General features: G+C 36.3%; 1 protein-coding gene across 2 annotated transcripts in view; it reads right to left on the minus strand.

The window, feature by feature from the left end:
- The window catches only part of P4HA1 (prolyl 4-hydroxylase subunit alpha 1), a 95,106-nt gene that overhangs the window by 42,385 nt on the left and 30,053 nt on the right, over positions 1-22,668 (minus strand). For both annotated transcript variants that reach the window (XM_065922557.1, XM_065922556.1), the window contains exon 5: positions 21,441-21,578. In XM_065922557.1, the coding sequence (XP_065778629.1) occupies positions 21,441-21,578 (138 nt within the window). The remainder of the gene's footprint in view (positions 1-21,440; positions 21,579-22,668) is intronic.

Genomic DNA, 22,668 nt, shown 5'->3' on the forward strand with positions numbered 1-22,668 from the left:
CTACCCATTATATCTCCCCTTTCCTGCCCTATCCCTAGATACCACTAATCTACTTTCTGTATCTACTTGTCTATTCTGGCTATCATACATAAATGGACTTGGACAACAGGTAGTCTTTCGTGACTGGACTGCTTTACTCAACATAATGTCTTCAAGGTTCTTTTTATTGCCAAATACCAGCCCACTGTAGGACAGACTACATTTTGCTTATCAGTTGACAGACATTTGAGTTGTTTCCACTTTTCTGAGTTCTATGAATAATGTTACTATAAACATTCATGTACAAGTTTTTGTGTGGAAATATTTTTTCATTACTCTTGAGTATATACATAGCAGTGAAATTGCTGGGTCTTATGGCAACACTATGCTTACCATGTTCAGAAACTGCCAAACTGTTTTCCAAAGTGGCTGCACCATTTTACAATTTTACAATCCTATATGTATGCTCATACATAAAGCAATGTATGAGGGTTCCAATTTCTCTACATTCTCACCAATACTTGCTACTGCTCATCTTTTTTATTATAGCCACTGAGGGTATGAAGTAGCATTTCATTATGGTTTTTAAATTTTAGTTCTCTAATGATGATGTTAAACATGTTTCTACATGCCTATTGTCCATCTATATATCATCTTTGGAAAAATGCCTGTTCAAATCCTTTGTCCATTTAAAAACTTGGTTGTCTTTTTACTATTGACTAATTATGTTTCAAATGTTGTACAATCACCATTACTTTTATAAGAATAAGGAAAAGATGAAGAACTACAGAAAGAAATAAATGCAAAAAATATTCTCTGAATTATAGCAACCATATAACATTCCATTTTATAAACAGTAAATCAGATGAGTTGAGACTTTAAGAGCCTGAGTATTTTATGCTGTTCTTTGTTTATAACATGTTAAGTAAGCAATAGTGAGAAAATTACATCTGGACCACATATTCTGGGGGTGGAGTGGGGAAGGGAACTGCTTCTGATATAAAACACAGGTGATCTGTGAACAACAAAGTTGGCATTGCATGGGTCCACTTATATGTGCATTTTTTTCAATAAATGCATATATGTATTATAAATGTATTTTCTCTTCCTTATGCTTCTCTAAATAACATTTTCTTTTCTCTAGCTTACTGTATTGCAAAAATGTAGCATACAACACATACAACATACGAATTGTGTTAATAAGCAACTGTTTAAAATATCAGTAAGGCTCCTGGTCACAGTAGGCTATTAGTAGTTAAGTCTAGGGAGAATGAAAATTTACATGCTGATTTTCAACTGCTCAGGAGCTCAGCAGCTGTAACACCAGCATTTTTGTAGGATTAATTCTACCTAGAAATGCTGGATAAAATGTAACAGTTATCCATTTATCCATCTGTATGATGACCAGATTCAGAGGAATTAAGCAAATTTTTTGAGGTCAAAACCAAAAAGGAACTTGAAACCTAGAGGTAAGTAAAAGATGAAGCTGCATCTCCTCTGGAGGCAGTCGTCAGATGAGAAAACTAGAAGCATGATTTTTAACCATCAAGAGAGGGATAAAGGGATAAAAGAGGGCTTTCCTAATGGCTCAGTGGTAAAGACTCTGCCTGCCAATATGGGAGACATGGGTTCGATCCCTGGTCCGGGGATCCCACATGCCGAGGGACAACTAAGCCCGTACGCCATAACTGAGTCTGTGCTCTAGAGTCTGCGAGCCACAACTACTGAGCCCATGTGCCGCAACTACTGAAGCCCCGATGCTCTAGAGCCTGTGCTCCGCAACAGGAGAAGCCACCTCAATGAGAAGCCCGTGCACTGCAACTGGAGAGTAGCCCTGCTTGCCATAGCTAAAGAAAAGCCTGCAGAGAAATGAAGACCCAGCACAGTCAAATAAGTAAATAAATTTTTTTTAAAAAAGAAAGGGATAGGAGATAAAGCCTCAGGCCCATGCAAAATGACAGAACAGACCCTTGAAAGACTACATCTTGAATAAAAAAATGAGCTAGAAAAAACTCTTGTCAGCTGGCAAAGAGAAACAACAAAAGAACTTATTTTTCTCATTCTGCATGCAGGTAAGGAAACAATCTCTTAAGAATTCCCCAGGCATGCCTTCTGGGAGGTTTCAATTTCAAATATACGCTATCTCCACGGTCTGGGAAACTAAAGTCAAGAATTTAACTTAAAGTGGTTGGAGGCTGGTAAGGTCAAAAGACACCTGGCAGAAGCAACATTTATACTCTGCAAAATGCACCCTCACCTCAGGTTTTGCAATATTCCCACACACAATCTGAAGAAATGCACACAATTCAAAATCACAAAGCACACGATGAAACAAGCCACTATGAGCAAAATCAGCAGAAACTATTCAAAAACAGTATTAGACATCACCCAATATATTCAGATGTTATCAGATTAAGAATACAAAATAACTATGACTCAAATGTTTAAAGAATTTCTAAAAAAAAGAAAATATGAACATGTAAGATACCCTAAAAGGACCAGGAAGATGTGAGTAGGAGAAACAATAGAACTTTCAGAAATTACAAATATCAATGAGACAAACATGTATTGCTTAAGTTAAACAGTTAGACACAACAAAAAAGAGAATAACGTACCTAGAAGAGACAACTGAATAAATTGCCATGGGATAAACTACTCAGAATGTAGCAGAGAGGAGGAATACATAAAAGTGCTAGTTAAAAGGTAAGGAAGAAAAACTAGGAAGACAACAGAATGTGGAAAAGGCACTATTTAAAGAAATAACAGTGAACAATTTTCTCGAATTAGAATGCATGAAACCAAAGATTCAGGAAGCACAGAGAATCCTAAGCCAAGTACATGCAAGGGATTCTCAAGGATTTGTTTCAACAAGGAGGAGGAAAATAATTCCAAAAGAAAAGTCTGAGGTACCAAAAAAAAATAGATAAAGAAACTGGTATATATTTAAAGAAAAGTGAGCTATCAGATTGGCAAAAATTCCAAAGTCTGAAATTTTTTTTGTGATGCTGTGGGGAAATAGGCACTCTCATGTATCACTGGTAGGAAAAATGATACAACCACTATGGAGGGAAACTGGAACAATATTAGCAAAATGTCCTATACATCTACTCTGAATCAGTGGCATCATTTCTAGAAAAAATATCCCAAAGATCACTTGGCAAAAAAAAAAAAAAATATGCACAAGGTTATTGGCAATATTATTTTTATAATAGTAAAAGACTACAAACAAAACAAGTATCCATATCAACGGGGCCCCAGTTAAATAAACCATAGTAAATTCACAAAATAGAGTAACAGGTAGTTGTAAAAAGAAATGAGGATTTCTACATAGCATATGAGGTAATATCTAGAGCATATCAATAAATTAAAATACCAAAATACAGAAAGTATACTATGCTGCCTTCTCTGCTGAGGCTGAGAGGAAATAGGAATATATATACATATTTGCTTATATTTTAAAGAAACAGTGGAAACGAAAAACCTAATCAAGTGGTAATTCATATAGGAAGAAGAAAGCAACAGGCTGGGAAGTACAGAAATGATAGTCAACCTTCTATAAGTGGACCTCATTAATACAGCTTGGACTCTGAATGAATAAAAAAAGTTCGGCATAACTAAAACTAATACAAGAGACATGGTGATGGTGGTCAAAAGGTACAAACTCCCAATTATATGATAAGTCCTGGGGATGTAATGTACAGCATGTTAACTATAGTTAATAATACTGTATTATATATTTAAAGTTGCTGGAAGAGCAGATATATTTTAAAAGAAAAAAATTTTTGTAACTATGTGATATGATGTGATGGTGCATGTTAATTAAACATATTGCAGTGATCATCTCGCAACACATACATATCCAAGTCATATTGCACACCTAAAACTAACACAAAGTTATATATCAATCACATCTCAATTTTTTAAAAGTTTATCTGGGCACCTCTTTTAAATAAAAACATTAAATTTTTTAATAATAGAAGAGGACAAAGATAGGATATAAATTAAAAACTGAACCTGTGGGGTTTTCCTGGTGGTCCAATGGTTAAGGATCCGCCTTGCAATGCAAGGGACACCAGTTCAATGCAAGAGACACTGGTTCGGTCCCTGGTCCAGGAAGATCCCACAAGACGCAGAGCAACTAAGCCCATGCACCACAACTACCAAGCTGATGCTCTAGAGCCTGTGAGCTGCAACTTCTGAGCCCACGCCCCGAGAGCCTGTGCTCTGCAACGAGAAGCCACTGCAATGAGAAGCTTGTGTACCAAACAAAGACAAGGCCCTGCTCACCACAACTAGAGAAAGCCCATGTGCAGCCACAAAGACCCACCACAGCCTGGTAAATAAAGAAATCTAAAAAAAAAAAAAAAAAAATCCTGTGATAAATTTGCTTTTAGTAGAAAAGATATAGAAGAAGAAAAACAGAAGGGGAGAAAGAAAAGGAGGGGAGTATTTTCCAACTTTTGATACCAATGTTCAAACAATAAATGTGAAGCTCTCAGTGGTTTAATGTTAATGTCAAAATATCTTACCTCCTATACCAAAACAAAAAGATATAGCACGTCCATGGATTAGAAAATTGTCTTGTTAAAATGACAGTGTTGCCTAAATTCTCCCCAAGATTCAAAATAAACCTAATTAAAACTCCTACAGGCATTTTTGTAGAAACTACCAAGGAAATTCTAAGATTTATATGGAAATTCAAAGAATCTAGAATAGCCAAAGCAATTTTAACAAAGAACATAATTAAAGAACTTATTCACAAGTGTTTCCAAGTACGTGGAGGTACTGAAATGCTCATATACTAATGACAAGAGTATAAAATGATACAACCATCTGGTAGTTTTCTTAAAAATCAAATATATACTTACCAATTATTTTACTTTAAAAATAAGATATATACCTACCATGCAACCCAGCCAATTCACTTCTAAGTATTTAACCAAAAGAAACACATGCCTAATATGTCTGATGACAGCACAAAGGAAACAGATAGAAAAAGGAACACAACGGTGTTTTCCTTAAAAACTTCTGATTGAATATAATTCAACAAATCAGTATATTGACTAGAATCAGACTTAGCTCTAATCTACCCAATGATGTCAACACTTTTTTTCAGTGCTAGCAGAAAAGGTTCATGAAAAATTAAGAAGAAATAAAATCAAGGACACATTTTGCTAGTGATTATTTGTCTAGGTGATAACATGCTCTGAAGATGTTAGATTTCAGTACAAAGCAGAGTCCTAATACGGAGGTATACGTACTGGAGGATCACGGGGACCAATACAATCAAATATTCAAATCATACAACTACCTCCATTTAGTATATAATTTTTTGCCTCCTACTAGTCACTTATGGATAGTAACTGATTATCATGCTTGCATGCTCAGTCCCTCAGTCATGTCTGACTCTGCAACCCAATGGACTATAGCCCACCAGGCTCTTCTGTCCATGGAGTTTTCCAGGCAGGAATACTAGAGTGGGTTGCCATTTCCTCCTCCAGGACATCTTCCCAACCTAGGAATCAAACTCAAGTCTCTTCCATCTCCTGCATTGGCAGGTGGATTCTTTACCACTGTGCCACCTGTGAAGTCCATAACTGATTATCAGTATACTACTAAAATGAAGATAAAGATCCATATTTTGACAGGTACTCTCTACTTAACACTCTAATCTAGAAAAGGATACCAACAAACTAACTTACTAATAGTTTAACACGATGCAATTTCAGAAACAAAAGAAACACACTGAATTTTGACTGTTATTTTTCAGTTACGAGAACTGGAATACAGTTCTAAGATGAGCTTTACAATGCAGAAATTAAGAATGTCTTTTCTCAGGGACATACAAAAGACACAAGAGGAAAGTATGCTATTAATAAATGTAGACAGCACCAGTAAAATTTTTCACATGACCTTATATCCTGGCAATATTATTTGAAAGCATAATGGAGACAGTAGAGGATCTTGAGCTATTCTGCCTTGGTAAAGTATCTCTGGTTATTTTACCTACTGATCTCTTCACAATTATCAAAGGCAAAATGTCTGGGAACTGTATTAAAGAAAATGAAAATGAAAGAGAAGTGATGTAGCATTTGAAAGGGAAGGCTGCTTCCAAAGTAGAGAACATGAGAAGAAAAAGTAATGGACAAGAAGACAAATAAAATGACATAAAGGAAATGATGTTGGCAGAAAAAAACCATAAAAAGTGTTCACACAAAGCATGAATAGTTAGAATTTGATGACAAAAAAAGGCAAATTCTTTCGGTTCAAAGCAAATGGCACAGATGATTGACATTAGCATGTCAAACTGAATGCAGTGAAGGAGAGGATAGGATGAATTGAGAGAGTAGCACCGACGTATACATACACTACCGTGTGTAAAATAGGTAACTAGTGGGAAGCTGCTGTAAATACAGGGGAGCTTGGTTCGGTGCTCTGTGATGACCTAGCGGAGTGGGGGGTCGGGGTGGGAGGGAGACTAAAGAGGGAAGTGCTACATGGATCCTTATAGATGATTCACCATGTTGTGCAGCGGAAACTATGACAACATTGTAAAGCAATTATCTTCCCATTAAAAAAAAACTGAATGTAGTAACCCAAATTTACAGTTAAAACACAAAAGTCCTTTAAATTTACTATCACAATATAAACTATAATAATATGTGACAGTAGACAGTATAGGAAAACTTACTTAGAAATTTTTGGTTCACCCTTAAACTGCAAGGTTTAATTTTAAAATCCTTACACTTTATAGGAACACTTACTGGATAAAAACTTGATTTGTAAGGAACAAATACATTTAAAATGCACATACCTGGGAAGCTGATGTCTTGCATCAGGGGCAATATGGTACACTCATAGCTGAGTGCACTCCAGAGATGTACAGAGAATCTACTGCTTGGTGTAGTAAGCTTATCAGTTCACCAAGATAATGATGCAAATGACCAATAAGAACATTCAACTTCTACCCGAAGTAACTCAGATTTTATATATGACATATTCTACACACAAAAAAAGTGTAGAGGACACACAGTTTTGAGGGCATTAGCTCCCTGTTGTCCCCTTTGCCTATCAAAGCAATACCACCATTCTTTTCTACTTTACCACCTCCCCCTCAAAAGTGTAATATCTCCGGAAGCTATGAATCTATTAAACAAATTAGGGTTAGGAACAACCTGAAACTAAAGGAATGGTCCATATGAACTGTAAAGGCATCATCGATGCCAAAATACATGTAACTTATCAGATTTTGTATTAAAACATCAAGAAAGCATTTCAAAGGGTAGGCTCAAAAAGGAGAAACAGACAAAATTAATCAAGGAGTAACATCACATCAATATAAATCCACTGAGAAAAGCATTTCCCTGATTTTTGGGGGGTGAGGCAATTTAAAAAGGCCAATTATCCTTCCCTCCAGTCCTCATTCTTGAGGCTTCACATCTCAACTGCTACAATTTTAAATCTGACAAAACCAAGTGTTAGCAAGGACATTAAGAAATGAGAATTCCCATACACTGCTGGAGGGAATATTACTGTAATTGGGTACATCTGCTCTGGAGAACAATCTGGCTACATCTAGTAAAGTCTGAGAACCTTACATCCTAGAGAAACTCTTGCATGTGTGCAATGGACACAAGAAAACATAATGAAAATGTTTGTTGAAACCTTGGCCCTGCAAAAATTGGAAATAACCTAAGCTACCACTGTCATCTCTTAAATTTTTACAACAGCCTCCTCCCTGATTTCTTTGTTTCTACCTTTGGGTCTCAAACCATTCTGTAGCCAGAATGATATCTCTAAAATGAAAATCATATGATTTCCCTGTTTAAAACTTTTCAATAACTACACATTATATTCAGAATTGGTTCAAACTTCTCTACATAACTTACAAAGTCCCTCAAGAGATGGCTTCAGCTTTACCTATATATCCTCATCTCTCACTATTCTCACACCATCCCGTGCCCCTAGTTCATGCACTTAGCTCTTAAACAAACTACTTTTTAGCTATCTGATTTAAACATTCTCTCCTCTCTGGCCTATATACATGTTCTGGTTGCAGTACTTTTTTCATACCTCCTATTTCCTGACTAATTCCTTGTCTGTTATATCTCAATTTTTTAACATATTCTGTCTTCCAGGAAGTCTTACTTTACACCTCTCATTTATCAGGTTCAGAATTAGATTTCTGTCTATGTGCTCCATGGTCTCCTAAGCTATCTCCAGCTAGGCATTCATCATACCATAGCATAAGAATATAAGTACCCTAAGGGCAAAAACAGTGTTATTCATTATTGCATCTCTAATACTTATACACAATGGTTATTATGTTAAAGAGATATTAAATAGATACTAAATGGCTTATATCTATTAAACAATTTATGTTTTAAACCAGAAGCAAATTAAAAAACAAGGCTGTGATCTTATCATAAGTGTTATAACAGTAGAAATAGAAAATAAAATTTGCAAATGTATACATTTTTGGAAGTCCAACTTAATGGAATTACATTATAGTTTAATGGAACACCATGGTTAGTTTTTCTACTTGCTACTTCATTCCAAATTTAGAAAGATAAGCAAGAAAAACATCTTAAGTCATTCATACCACTGTATTTTCTTACTGAGAAAGTCAATTTTAGTATGAAGACAGAGGTAACATTTTATTTTTCCAATTGATAAGGACAAGAAGATAGTAATGGTATGTATATTCACAGAATAAATGAAGATGGCAATAGTAAACTATCACGTGAAGGTAGATATCAGTAACACAAGTAAAACTGGAAAATTTCAAATTTTGCAAAAATTAACACACTCCACACTCTTTAACAGCTAACAGAAAAAAGAAAAGAAATCACAGGGAAAATTAGAAAATACTTAAAAGACAAATGAAAATGAAATTACAACATACCAAAACTTACAGGACACAATGAAAGCAGTGTTAAGGGTGAAATTTATAGTTATAACTCTTGCATTAAAAAAACAAGATCTCAAATCAACAACCTAATTTTACAATTTAAGAAACTAGAAAAACAAGAAGAAACAACCAAAAGCTAGCAGAAGAAAGGAAATATTAAAGCACAGAATAGAAAATAATAGATAAAATTAATGAAACCAAAAGTTGGTTCTCTGAAAAGAATTTTGTCAATAAAACTGACAATCTTTTAGCTACATGGATCAAGAAAAAAAAGACAAATTACTAAAATTAGAAATGAAAGTGGGGATACTTCTACTGATTCTATAGAAAAACAAAGGATTATAAGAATTCTATGAAAAATTGTACACCAACAAACTGAATAACCCAGATGAAATGGACAAATTCCTAAAAACACAAAACCTACCAAGACTAAGAAAAAAATAGAAAATCTGAATAGACCTTTAACTAGTAAGGAAACTGCTGACGCACAGAGCTGACTCATTTGAAAAGACCCTGATGCTGGGAAAGATTGAGGGCAGGAGGAGAAGGGGACGATAGAGGATGAAATAGTTGGACGGCATCACCAACTCAATGGACATGGGTTTGGGTAGACTCTGGCAGTTGGTGATGGACGGAGGCCTGGCATGCTGCAGTTCATGGGGTTGCAAAGAGTCGGACATGACTGAGCGACTGAACTGAACTGAAGTAAGGAAACTGAATCAGTTATCAACAGTCTTCTGACAAAAGAAAAGCTCTGTTATTAACACAAATAAATGGAAAACATGTGCCATGTTTGTGGATTGGAAGACTATTAGCTTCACTGGAGAATTCTATCACACATTAAAAAAAACTAATACCAGTCCTTCTCAAACTTTTCAAAAAGACACGAAAGAACACTTCTTATCTCATTCTATAAGGCCAGAATCATCCTCATACCAAAGCCAGAAAAAGACACTACAAGAAAACTACAGACCAACATCATTTATGAACACTGATGCAAAAATTTTCAACAAAATACGAAAAAACAGGGACTTCCCTGATGGTACAGTGGTTACGACTCTGTCCCCCTAATGCAGGAGTCCCAGATTCAACTCCTGGTCAGGAAACTAGATCCAACATGCCACAACTAAAGAGCCCATGTGCTGCAACTCAGATCCAGCAAAGTCAAATAAATAAATATTTTTTAAAAAATGCTAGCAAACAGAATTCAGCAGCCTATGACTATATACCATGATTACATGGTTACACACCATAACCAAGTGGAACTTACTCCTGTAATGCAAGGATGTTTGAACATATGAATATTGATCAATGTAACATACCACATTAATGGAATGAAGGGGAAAAAACATACATATGATCATCTCAACTTATGCAAAAAAAGCAACTGACAAAATTCAGTATTCTTTCATAATTAAAAAAAACACTCAAAAAACTAGGAATAGAAGTTGAACTGTCAATACTTTAACATAACAAAAGACATATTTGAAAAACCCACTCAATGGTAAAAGACTGAAAGCTTCTCCCTTGAGAATGAGAACAAGGATGCCCACTTTTGCCACTGTATTCAACATAGTACTTGAAGTTCTAGCCAGAGCAAATAGGCAAGAACAAGCTTAAAGGTACCCAAATTGGAAAAGAAGAAGTAAATTGATCTCTATTTGCAGATAACAGTTTTTTGTTTTGCCACACCACACAGCTTGTGGGATTTTAGTTCCCCAACCAGGGATTGAACCTGAGCCCTTAGCAGTGAAAGCTCAGAGTCCTAGCCCCTGGACTATCAGGATACTCCCCACAGATAACATTATCTTATACTAGAAAATCCTAAGAATCTTCCCACAAAAACACTTGTTAGAACTAATAAATGAATTCAGTTAAGTTTCAGGATGCACAGACAACACACAAAAATGAATTGCATTTCTATGTACCAATAATGAACAATATAAAAAATTACAAAAACAAATCTAAGCATAAAGTACTTAGGAATTAACTTAACCAAGGAGGTGAAAGACATACAGTGAAAACTACAAAAAGCTACTGAAAGACAACATAAATAAATGAAAAACACATGCCATGTTCATGGATTGGAAGACAACATTATTAAAATGTCAATACTACTCAAAGTGATCTGCAGATTCAATGCAAAAGACAGAAATAGAAAACTCCATCCTAGAATTCTTACAGAATCTCAAGGAACCCAGAAGAGTCAAAACAATATTAAAAAAGAACAAAACTGGAGAACTCATACTTCCTGATTTCAAAACTTAATACAAAGCTATAATAATAAAGTAGTGCATAAAAAAACTTATAGACCAGCATAAAAACAGACTTAAGAGACCAACGCAATAGAGAGCCAGAAATAAACCCTTGTATATATTGTCAAATGATTTTTGACAAGCGTGGAAAGACCATTCAATGGGAAAATGATGATCTTTTCAACAAATGGTGCCAGGAAAACCAAATATTTACATGCAAAAGCATGAAGCTGAACCGTTACCAAATACCACATGTAAAAATTAACTCTAAATAAATCAAGGACCTAAATATAAGACCTAAAACAGTAAAACTCTTAGAAGAAACCATAGGACAAAAGCTTCATAACACTGGATTGGGCAATGATTTCTTGTATATGACCCTAAAGGCACAGGCAAGAAAAGAAAAAAAAAAAAAAAACTGGACTTTGTAAAAATTAAAAAATTTGGATACAAAATACAGTTATCAATGGAGTAAAAAGGCAACCCATAGAACAGGAGGAAATATTTACAAATCATGTATCTCATAAGGAATTAATATTCAGAATATGTAGAGAATCTCTAAAACTCAACAACAAAAAAATGAATAACCCAATTAAATAATAGGCAAAGGACTTGAACAGATATTTCTTCAAAGAAGATATACAGACAGCTGCTAATAAGTACATGAAAAGATGCTTAAGATCAGTGATTAGGGAAATGCAAAACTGCAGTGAGATACCACCTCATATGTACTAGGCTGGCTACTACCAAAAAAAAGAAAAGAAATGGGGAACAAAATAGCCACCCAATACCAGGAAGCCCAGAGAGTCCCATACAAGACAAACCCAAGGAAAAACAACAAGACACATGTTAATCAAACTAACAAAAATTAAACACAAAGAGCAAATATTAAAAGCAGAAAGAGAAAAGCAAACAAATAACATACCAGGGGATCCCCATAAGGCTAACAGCTGATCTTTAAACAGAAACTATTGGTAAAGAATCCACGTGCAATGCAGGAGATCCTGGTTCAATTCCTGGGTCAGGAAGATCCCCTGGAGAAGGGATAGGCTACCCACTCCAGTATTCCTGGCCTTCCCTTGTGGTTCAGCTGGTAAAAAATCTGCATGCAATACAGGAGACCTAATACAGGTTCAATCTCTGGATTGGGAAGATCCCCTGGACAAAGGAAAGGTTACCTACTCCAGTATTCTGACCTGAAGAATTCCATGGACTGTACAGTCCATGGGGTCACAAAGAGCCGGACACGACTGAGCGACTTCCACTTTCATACGGGCCAGAACGGAATAAAAGGATATATTTAAAGTGATAAAAAGCAAAAACCTACAACTGAGATTACTCTATCCAGCAAGAATCTCATTCAAAGGAGAAATCAAAAGCTTTACAGACAAGAAAAAGCTAATATAATTCAGCACCACCAAACCAGCCTTTCAACAAATGCTAAAGGAACTTCTCTAGACAAGAAACACAGAAAAGGCCTATAAAAACAAACCCAAAACAATAAAGTAAGTGGTAACAGGATCATACTCATCAATAGTTATCCTGAATGTAAATGAGCTAAATGCTTCAACCAAAAGATACAGATTGGCTGAATGTATACCAAAACAAGACCCCTATATATACTGTTTACTAGAGATCCACCTCAAACCTAGGGACATGAACAAACTGAAAGTGAGGGATGGGAAAAAGATATTCCATGCAAATAGAGACAAAGAGAAAGAGGAAATAGCAATGCTCGTATCAGACAAAACAGACTTTAAAATAAAGAACATTAGAAGAGACAAAGAAGGACACTACATAATGATCAGGGGATCAGTTGAAGAAGACACAATGATTACAAATACATATGCACTCAACACAGGAGCACCTCAAAAAATAAGGCAAATGCTAACAAACAATAACACAATAATAGTGGGGGATTTTAATATCTCACTCACACCAATGGAAAGATCATCCAGACAGAAAATTAATAAGTAAACACAGGCTTTAAATGATACATTGTACCCACTGGACCTAAATGATATCTACAGGGCATTTCATCCAAAAACAATGGATTTCACTATTTTTCCAAGTGCACATGGAACATTCTCCAGTATAGATCACACCCTGGGCCACAAACCAAGCCTTGGTAAATTTATTTAAAATTGAAATCAAGCATCTTTTCTGATCACAACACTGTAAGATTAGATATCAACTACAGGAAACACTAAAAAACACAAACACGTGGTTGCTAAACAACATGCTTCTGAATAACCAAGAGATAACTAAAGAAATCATGCCTAAAAACAAATGACAAGAAATCATGACAACTCAAAATCTATAGGATGCAGTAAAAGCAGTGCAAAGAGGGAAGTTTACAGCAATATAAGTCTACGTCAAGAAACAAGAGAGATATCAAACACACAACCTAAACTTACAGTTAAAGCAACTAGAAAAAGAACAACAACAACAAAAAACCCCTAAGTTAGTAGGAAAGAAATCATAAAGATCAGAGCAGAACTAAATGAAAAAGAAATGAAAGACTATAGCAAAGCTGGTTCTTTAAGAAGATAAAATTGACAAACCACTAGCCAGACTCATCAAGAAAAAAAGGGATTAAAAATCTAAACTCAAATCAATAAAATCAGGAGCGAAAAAGGAGAAGTTACAACAGACAACACAGAAATACAAAGGATCCTAAGAGACTACTATGAGCAACTATATGCCAATCAATGGACAACTTGGAATTAATGGACAAATTCTTAGAAAAGTATAACCTTCCAAACCTGAAGAAGGAAGAAATAAAATATGGACAGATCAATCACTAGCATGGAAATCAAAACTGAAATCAAAAATCTCCAACAAACAAAAGCCCAGGGCCAGATGGCTTCATAGGTGAATTCTACCAAAAGTTTAGAGAAGAGCTAACACTTATCCTGATCAAACTCTTCCAGAAAAATGCAGAGGAAGAAAAACTCCCAAATTCATTCTATAAGGCCACCATCACCCTGACACCAAAACCAGACAAAGATGTCAAAAGAAAAGAAAATTACAGGCCAAAATCACTGATGAACATGGATGCAGAAGTCCTCAACAAAATTCTAGTAAACAGAATTCAATAATACTCTTAAAAGATCATACATCATGAACAAGTTAGCTTTATCCCAGGGATGCAAATATTCTTCAATATGCAAATAAATGTGATACACCATATTAACAAATTGAAAGACAAAAATCATATGATCATTTCAATAGATAGAGAAATCCTTTGACAAAATTCAAAACCAGAAGGAACATAACTCAACATGATAAAGGCCATATACAACAAACTCACAGCAAATATCCTCAATGGTGAAAAACTAAAAGCATTTCTTCTAAAATCAGGAACAAAACAAGGATACCCACTCTCACTACTATTATTCAACATAGTTTTGGAAGTCCTAGCCACAGCAATCAGAGAAAAGAAATAAAAGGAATCCAGACTGGAAAAGAAGAAGTAAAACTCTCACTGTTTGCAAATGACATGATTCTCTACATAGAAAACCCTATAGATGCCATCAGAAAACTATTAGAGCTAATCAATGAATATAGTAAAGTCACAGGATATAAAATTAATACACAGAAATCCCTGGAATTCCTATATACTAATAATGAAAAATCAGAAAGAGAAATTAAGGAAACAATCCCACTCACCACTGCAATAAAAAGAATAAAATACTTAGGAATAAATTTATCTAAAGAGACAAAATATCTGTATGCAGAAAACTCTAAGATACTGATGAAAGAAATCAAAGATGACACCAAAAGATGGAGAGATACACAATGTTCTTAGATTGAAAGAATCAATATAGTGTAAATGACTATATGACCCAAAGCAATCTATAGATTCAATGCAATCCCTATCAAACTACCAATGGTATTTTTCACAGAACTAGAACAAATAATTTCATTTGTATGGAAACACAAGTGATGCTGAACAGTCAAAGTAAACTTGAGAAAGAAGAATGGAACTGCAAGAATCAACCTTCCTGACTTCACACTATACTACAAAGCTAAAGTTATCAAGACAGTATGGTACTGGCACAAAAACAGAAATACAGACCAATGGAACAAGATATAAAGCCTGGAGATAAATCCACGCCCCAGTGGACCTTATCTTTGACAAAGGAGGCAAAAATATACAATGGAGAAAATGGTCTCTTCAACAAGTAGTTCAGGGAAAACTGGTCAACTACGTTACTAAAAGAATGAAATTAGAACACTTCCTAACTCCATACACAAAAATAAACTCAAAATAGATTAAAGACCTAAATATAAGACCAGAAACTATAAAAATCTTAGAGGGAAACAGGCAGAGCACTCTCTAACATAAATTACAGCAAGATCCTCTATGACCTACCTCCTAGAGGAAAAGAAATAAAAACAAACAATTGGGACCTAATTAAACTTAAAAATTTTGCACAACAAAGGAAATTATAAGCAAGGCGAAAAGACAACCCACCCTCAGAATGAGAGAAAATAACAGCAAACTTGATGACTAAGATTTAATCTCCAAAATATACAAGCAGCTCATGCAGCTCAATACCATAAAAACAAACAATCCAATCAAAAAGCAGGCAGAAGGCCTAAACAGACATTTCTCCAAAGAAGACATACAGATGACTAATAAACACATGAAAGATGCTCAACACTGCTCATTATTAGAGGAATGCAAATTAAAATTATAATTAGGTATCACCTCTCATTGGTCAGAATGGCTATCAAAACATCTACAAACAATAAATGTTGTTTGATGTAGAGAAAAGGGAACCCTGTTATACTCCTGGTGGGAATACAAACTGATAAAACCACTACGGAGAACAGTACAGAGATTCCTTTAAAAAGTAGGAAAAAACTAACATACGACCCAGCAATCCCAATACTGGGCATTTACCCTAAGGAAACCATAAGTGAAAAGGACACATGTACCCCAGTGTTCACTGCAGCACTGTTTACAATAGCTTGTGACATTGAAAGATGACATGGATATACACTGAAAGAAAGGACACTGAAAGATGAACTCCCCAGGTTGGTAGGTGCCCAATATGCTACTGGAGAAGAGTGGAGAAATAACCCCAAAGAGAACGAAGACATGGAGCCACAGCAAAACAACACCCAGTTGTGGATGGGACTAGTGATGGAAGTAAAGTCTGATGCTATAAAGAACAACACTGCATAGGAATATTAGGTGCATGAATCAAGGCAAATTGGAAGTGATCAAACAGGAGACGACAAGAGTGAACGTTGGCATTTTAGGAATCAGTGAACTAAAATGGACTGGAATGGGTGAATTTAACTCAGAAGACCATTATATCTACTATTGTGGGCAAGAATCCCTTAGAAGAAATGGAGTTGCCATCATAGTCAACAAGAGAGTCCAAAATGCAGTACTTGGGTACAATCTCAAAAACAACAGAATGATCTCCATTTGTTTCCAAGGCAAACTATTCAATATCACAATAATCGAAGTCTATTCCCCGACCAGTAATGCTGAAGAAGCCGAACGGTTCTATGAAGACCTACAAGAACTTCTAGAACTAACACCAAAAAAAAGATGTCCTTTGCATCATAGGGGATTGGAATGCAAAAGTAGGAAGTCGAGAGATACCTGGAGTAACAGGCAAAGTTGGCCTTGGGAATCCAAAAAGAAGCAGGGCAAAGCTAACAGGGTTTTGCCAAGAGAACACACTGGTCATAGCAAACACCCTCTTCCAACAACACCAGAGACGACTCTACACATGGACATCACCAGATGGTCAATACTGAAATCAGATTGATTATATTCTTTGCAGCCAAAGATGGAGAAACTCTATACAGTCAGAAAAACAAGACCAGGAGCTGACTGTGGCTCAGACCATGAACTCCTTATTGCCAAATTCAGACTTAAATTGAAGAAAGTAGGGGAAACCACTAGGCCATTCAGGTATGACTTATATCAAATCCCTTACAATCATGCAGTGGAAGTGACAAATAGATTCAAGGGATTAGATCTAATAGACAGAGTGCCTTAAGAACTATGAACGGAGGTTTGTGACATTGTACAGGAGGCAGTGATCAAGACCATCCTCAAGAAAAAGAAATAAAAAAAGGCAAAATGGTTGTCTGAGGAGGTCTTACAAATAGCTGAGAAAAGAAGAGAAGCAAAAGGCAAGGGAGAAAAGGAAAGATACCTATCTGAACGCAAAGTTCCAAGGAACAACAAGGAGAGATAAGAAACACTTCCTCAGTGATTAATGCAAAGAAATAGAGGAAAACAATAGAATGAGAAAGACTAGAGATCTCTACAAGAAAATTAGAGACCAAGGGAACATTTCATGCAAAGATGGGCTCAATAAAGGACAGAAATGGTATGGACCTAACAGAAACAGAAAATATTAAGAAGAAGTGGCAAGAATACACAGAAGAACTATACAAAAATAGATCTTAATGACCCAGATAACCACGATGGTGTGATCACTCACTTAGAGCCAGACATGTTGGAACGTGAAGTCAAGTGGGCCTTAGGAAGCATCTCTATGAACAAAGCTAGTGGAGGTGATGGAATCACAGTTGAGCTATTTCAAATCCTAAAAGATGATGCTGTGAAAGTGCTGCCCTCAATATGCCAGCAAATTTGGAAAAGTCAGCAGTGGCCACAGGATTGGAAAAGGTCAGTTTTCATTCCAATTGCAAAGAAAGGCAATGCCAAAGAATGCTCAAACTCCGCACAATTGCACTCATCTCACACACTAGCAAAGTAATGCTCAAAATTCTCCAAGCCAGGCTTCAACAGTATGTGAACCGTGAACTTCCAGATGTTCAAGCTGGTTTTAGAAAAGGCAGAGGAACCAGAGATCAAATTGCCAACATCTGTTGGATCATCAAAAAGGCAAGAAAGATCCAGAAAAACATTTACTTCTGCTTTATTGACTATGCCAAAGCCTTTGACTGTGTGGATCACAACATACTGTGGAAATATGGGGATACCAGACCACCTGATCTGCCTCCTAAGAAATCTTACGCAGGTCAAGAAGCAACAGTTAAAACCAGACATCGAACAACGGACTGGTTCCAAGTCAGGAAAGGAGTACGTCAAAGCTGTTTATTTTCCACCCTGCTTATTTAACTTAAATGCAGAGTATATCATGTGAAATGCCAGGCTGGATGAAGCACCAGCTGGAATCAAGATTGCCAGGAGAAATAACAATAACCTCAGATATGCAGATAACATCACCCTTATGACAGAAAGCGAAGAAGAACTAAAGAGCCTCTTGAAAGTGAAAGAGCAGAGTGAAAATGTTGGTTTGAAACTCAACATTCAAAAAACGAAGATCATGGCATCTGGTTCCATCACTTCATGGCAAATAGATGGAGAAACAATGGAAACAGTGAGAGACTATTTTGGGGGGCTCCAAAATCACTGCAGATGGTGACTGCAGCCCTGAAATTAACAGACGCTTGCTCCCTGGAAGAAAAGCTATGACCAAATCAGACAGCATATTAAAAAGCAGAGACATTACTTTGCCGACAAAGGTCTGTCTAGTCAAAGCTATGATTTTTCCAGTAGTCATGTATGGATGTTAGAGTTGGACTACAAAGAAAGTTGAGTGCTGAAGAATTGATGCTTTTGAATTGTGGTATTGGAGAAGACTCTGGTGAGTTCCTTGGACTGCAAGGAGATCAAACCAGTCAATCCTAAAGGAAATCAATCCTGAATATTCATTGGAAGGACTGACGCTGAAGCTGAAACTCCAATACTTTGGCAACCTGACACAAAGAGCTGACTCATTAAAAAAGACCCTGATGTTGGGAAAGATTGAAGGTGGGAGGAGAAGGGGACAACAAAGGATGAGATGGTTGGATAGCATCACCGACTCAATGGACATGAGTTTGAGCAAGCTCCGGGAGTTGGTGATGGACAGGGAAGCTTGGCGTGCTGCAATCCATAGCATTGCAAAGAGTCAGAAATGACTGAGCGACTTAACTGAACGTGGAAGCAACCCATATGTCCATAGACAGGTGAATGGATAAGGAAACCGGTACATATACACAATGGAATATTCCTCAGCTATAAAAAGGATTGCATTTGAGTCAGTTCTAATGAGATAACAAACATAGAGCATATTATACAGAATGAAGTAAATAAGAAAGAGAAAGACAAATATTGTACATTAACACATACATATGGAATCTAGAAAGTTAGTACCAATGATCCTATGTGCAGGGCATCTGAGGAGACACAGACATAAAGAACAGAATTTTGGACACAGTGGGGGAAGGAGAGGGTGGGATGATTTGAGAGAATAGCATTGAAACATATACATTTCCATATGTAAAACAGACAGTCAGTGGGAGTTTGATATTTGATGCAGGGGACCCAAAGCCAGTGCTCTGTGAAAACCTAGATGCATGGGGTGGAAGGAAGGAGTGAGGGAGTAACAAAAAGGAGGGGACATGTGTACCTATGGCCAATTCAAGCTGATGTAGGGCAAAAACCATCACAGTATTGTAAAGTAATTGTGCTTAAGTCGCTCAGTCATGTTCGACCCTTTGAGACCCCATGGACTATAGCCCATCAGACCCCTCTGTCCATGGGGATTCTCCAGGCAAGAATATTGGAGTGGGTTGCCATTTCCTTCAATTGTAAAGTAATTATCCTCCAATTAAACATAAATAAATAAATACATAATTATGTGGCAAATAAGGTACAATATTAATATGCATGCTAGGTGGCAGGTTCATGAATGTTATTCTCTATACTTCTCTGTATATATGAAATTTGTGTAAACAAATAAATTAACTTAAAAAAAAGAAAATAACCAGTGTAGGCAACAGTCTAGAGAAACTGGAACCCTTGTACACTGTTGGTGGGAATATAACGCTTTATCTACTATGGAAAAGAGTATGGTGTCTTCTCAAAAATTAATACCATCTGATCCAGCAATTCCACTCCTGGGTATATACTCAAGAATGAAAGGCAGTGTCTTGAAGAGCTATTTGCATATCCTTGTTCACAGCAGCATTATTCACAATAGCTGACATGTGGAAGGAGCCCAAGTGTTCACTGAGGGATGAATGCATAACAAAATATGGATATATACAATGGAATATTAATTCAGTCTTAAAAATGAAGGAAGTTTCAACATATACAACAACATGGATGACCCTTGAAGGACATCATCTTAAGTGAAATAAGCCAGTCACAAAAGGCAAACACTGTATGATTCTACTTACATGATGTACTCAGAGTAGTCAAAATCAGAGACAAAAAGTAGAATGACAGTTGCTTGGGGCTGGGAAAGTGGGTGTTGGGGAGTTATTGTTTAATGAGTACAGAGCTTCAGTTTCAGGAGATGAAGAGAGCTAAGCAGATGGATGGTAATCAATGGTTGCATAAAAATGCAAATGCACCTAATGCCATAAACTGCACATTTAAAATTGGTTAACATGGTAAATTTTGTTTTTATGTTCTTTTCACAATAAAAAAAGTAAATGGATTGTCATGAAATCAGCTGTAACTTAAAAAAAGAGGGTCTGGGGGCTTCCCTGGTGGTCCAGTGGTTGACATTCCACCTTGCAATGCACGGACACCAGTTTAATCCCTGGCCCAGGAGGATCCCACATGCCACGAGGCAACTAAGTGTGTGTGCCAAATACTGAGCCCACACTCTAGAGCCTGAAAGCCGCAACTACTCATTCCATTCTCCATAACTGCTCAAGCCTGAGTGCTCTAGAGCCTGTGCTCTGCAACAAGAGAAGCCACTGCAATGAGAAGCTAGCATACCACAACTAGAGCAGCTCCCACTCTCTGCAACTACAGAAATCCCACATGAAGCAACAAACACCCAGCACAGCCAAAAATAAAGTATTTTAAAAAGTGTTTGTGAAAAAGAAGTCAGAAAGCAGGATGTTTCATACTACAGAATACTAAAAATCAGCACACTCAACATGCCTTGGTTTTAAATTATTAACCATACAAACTTTATTAATTCCCTTATAACTTTACATACAAACTTTGGTATTCTAAAGAAAGACATTTAGAAAAATAGTTTCTTTTTCTTTCATGCTAAAATTGCTTAAGTTAGTCCCTAAAACACAGGCTTTCACAGTAACAAGCTAGCAGCTTATCTACAACTATTAAGAACAAGAGAAAACGTTGTTTTGACCTCAAAGGCTATGAAACAAACTAAAGTTAAAAATTTTTTAATAACTGAAGTCTCCTTATATTAATAGTTTCCTAATGGACTGAACAGAGAAGCCAGGAGATGGATTTTTTCATAGGCTACAAGAATTCTTACCTGGAAGATCACCCTTTGAGATGGTATCTGTATCCAAATTGTAGGTGTCCTGGAGACGCAACAGAGCTTTGGCTGCCCCAACCTGATCTTCATCATTAGGGAAGTACTGTCTCTGAATGGTTAGGTTAGAGATAAAACCTTAAAATAGAGGAGCAAATAAAGATTTAGACACAAGTTTGAAATGTACAATGTAGGGAATATAGTTGATAACTACATAATATATTTGTACGGTAATGACATTTCATACCTAGACTTCTCATGGTGATCATTTTGAAAGACACAGAAATATAGGATCAATATGTTGTATAACAGGAACTAACATAGTGTTGTAGGTCAGTTATATTTCAAAATAAAACTCACACAAAAAGAGATCAGGATTGTGGTTATCAGAGGCAGGTGGTAGGGGTATAGGGGATTTGGAGGAAGGCAGGCAAAAGGCACAAAGTTTCAGGTATAAGATAAATAAGTACAGAGGATGTAATGTACAACATGATAAATATAATTAACACTGCTACATAAAAAAAGTACATCCTTAGAGTTCTCATTACAAGGAAAAACATTTTTTCTATTTTTTAAATTTTGTAACTACATGGGATGATGAATGTTCACTAATTAACTGTGATAATCATTCCATAATGTGTGTAAGTCAAATCATTGTACTGTACACTTTAAACTTCTATAGTACCATATGTCAATTATATCTCAATAAAATAGGAAGAAAAAAGACTCTAGACCCTCACAGACTTTTAATTTCCAATATAAGTCTTATAAAGATTTTTTAAATCTATATTATTATAATTTTCCACTATATCATGTGTAACAAGAAAAAATTAAATACACTGAATGAGATTTCATATACCTCTAACTTGTTAAATCTTCCCAGACCATTTTTAATGTTGCTTATGTAATCTGGCAACAGGGCTTCCCTGGTGGCTCAGAGGGTAAAGCGTCTGCCTGCAATGCAGGAGACCTGGGTTCGATCCCTGGGTCAGGAAGATCCCTGGAGAAGGAAATGGCAACCCACTCCAATACTGTTTCCTGGAAAATCCCATGGACAGAGGAGCCTGGTAGACTACAGTCCATGGGATCGCAGAGTCAGACACGACTGAGCGACTTCACTTTATGTAATCTGAGGTCACTGCATAAATTATATCTATATGAATAGGTTTCAGTTACACAGTATAGCCTCTGCTAAGCTTGAAGCTTGACAAGCAAACAGATTTAAAGA

This window comes from Muntiacus reevesi, chromosome 2 (genome assembly GCF_963930625.1).
Source record: "Muntiacus reevesi chromosome 2, mMunRee1.1, whole genome shotgun sequence".
NCBI classification, from domain to species: domain Eukaryota; kingdom Metazoa; phylum Chordata; class Mammalia; order Artiodactyla; family Cervidae; genus Muntiacus; species Muntiacus reevesi.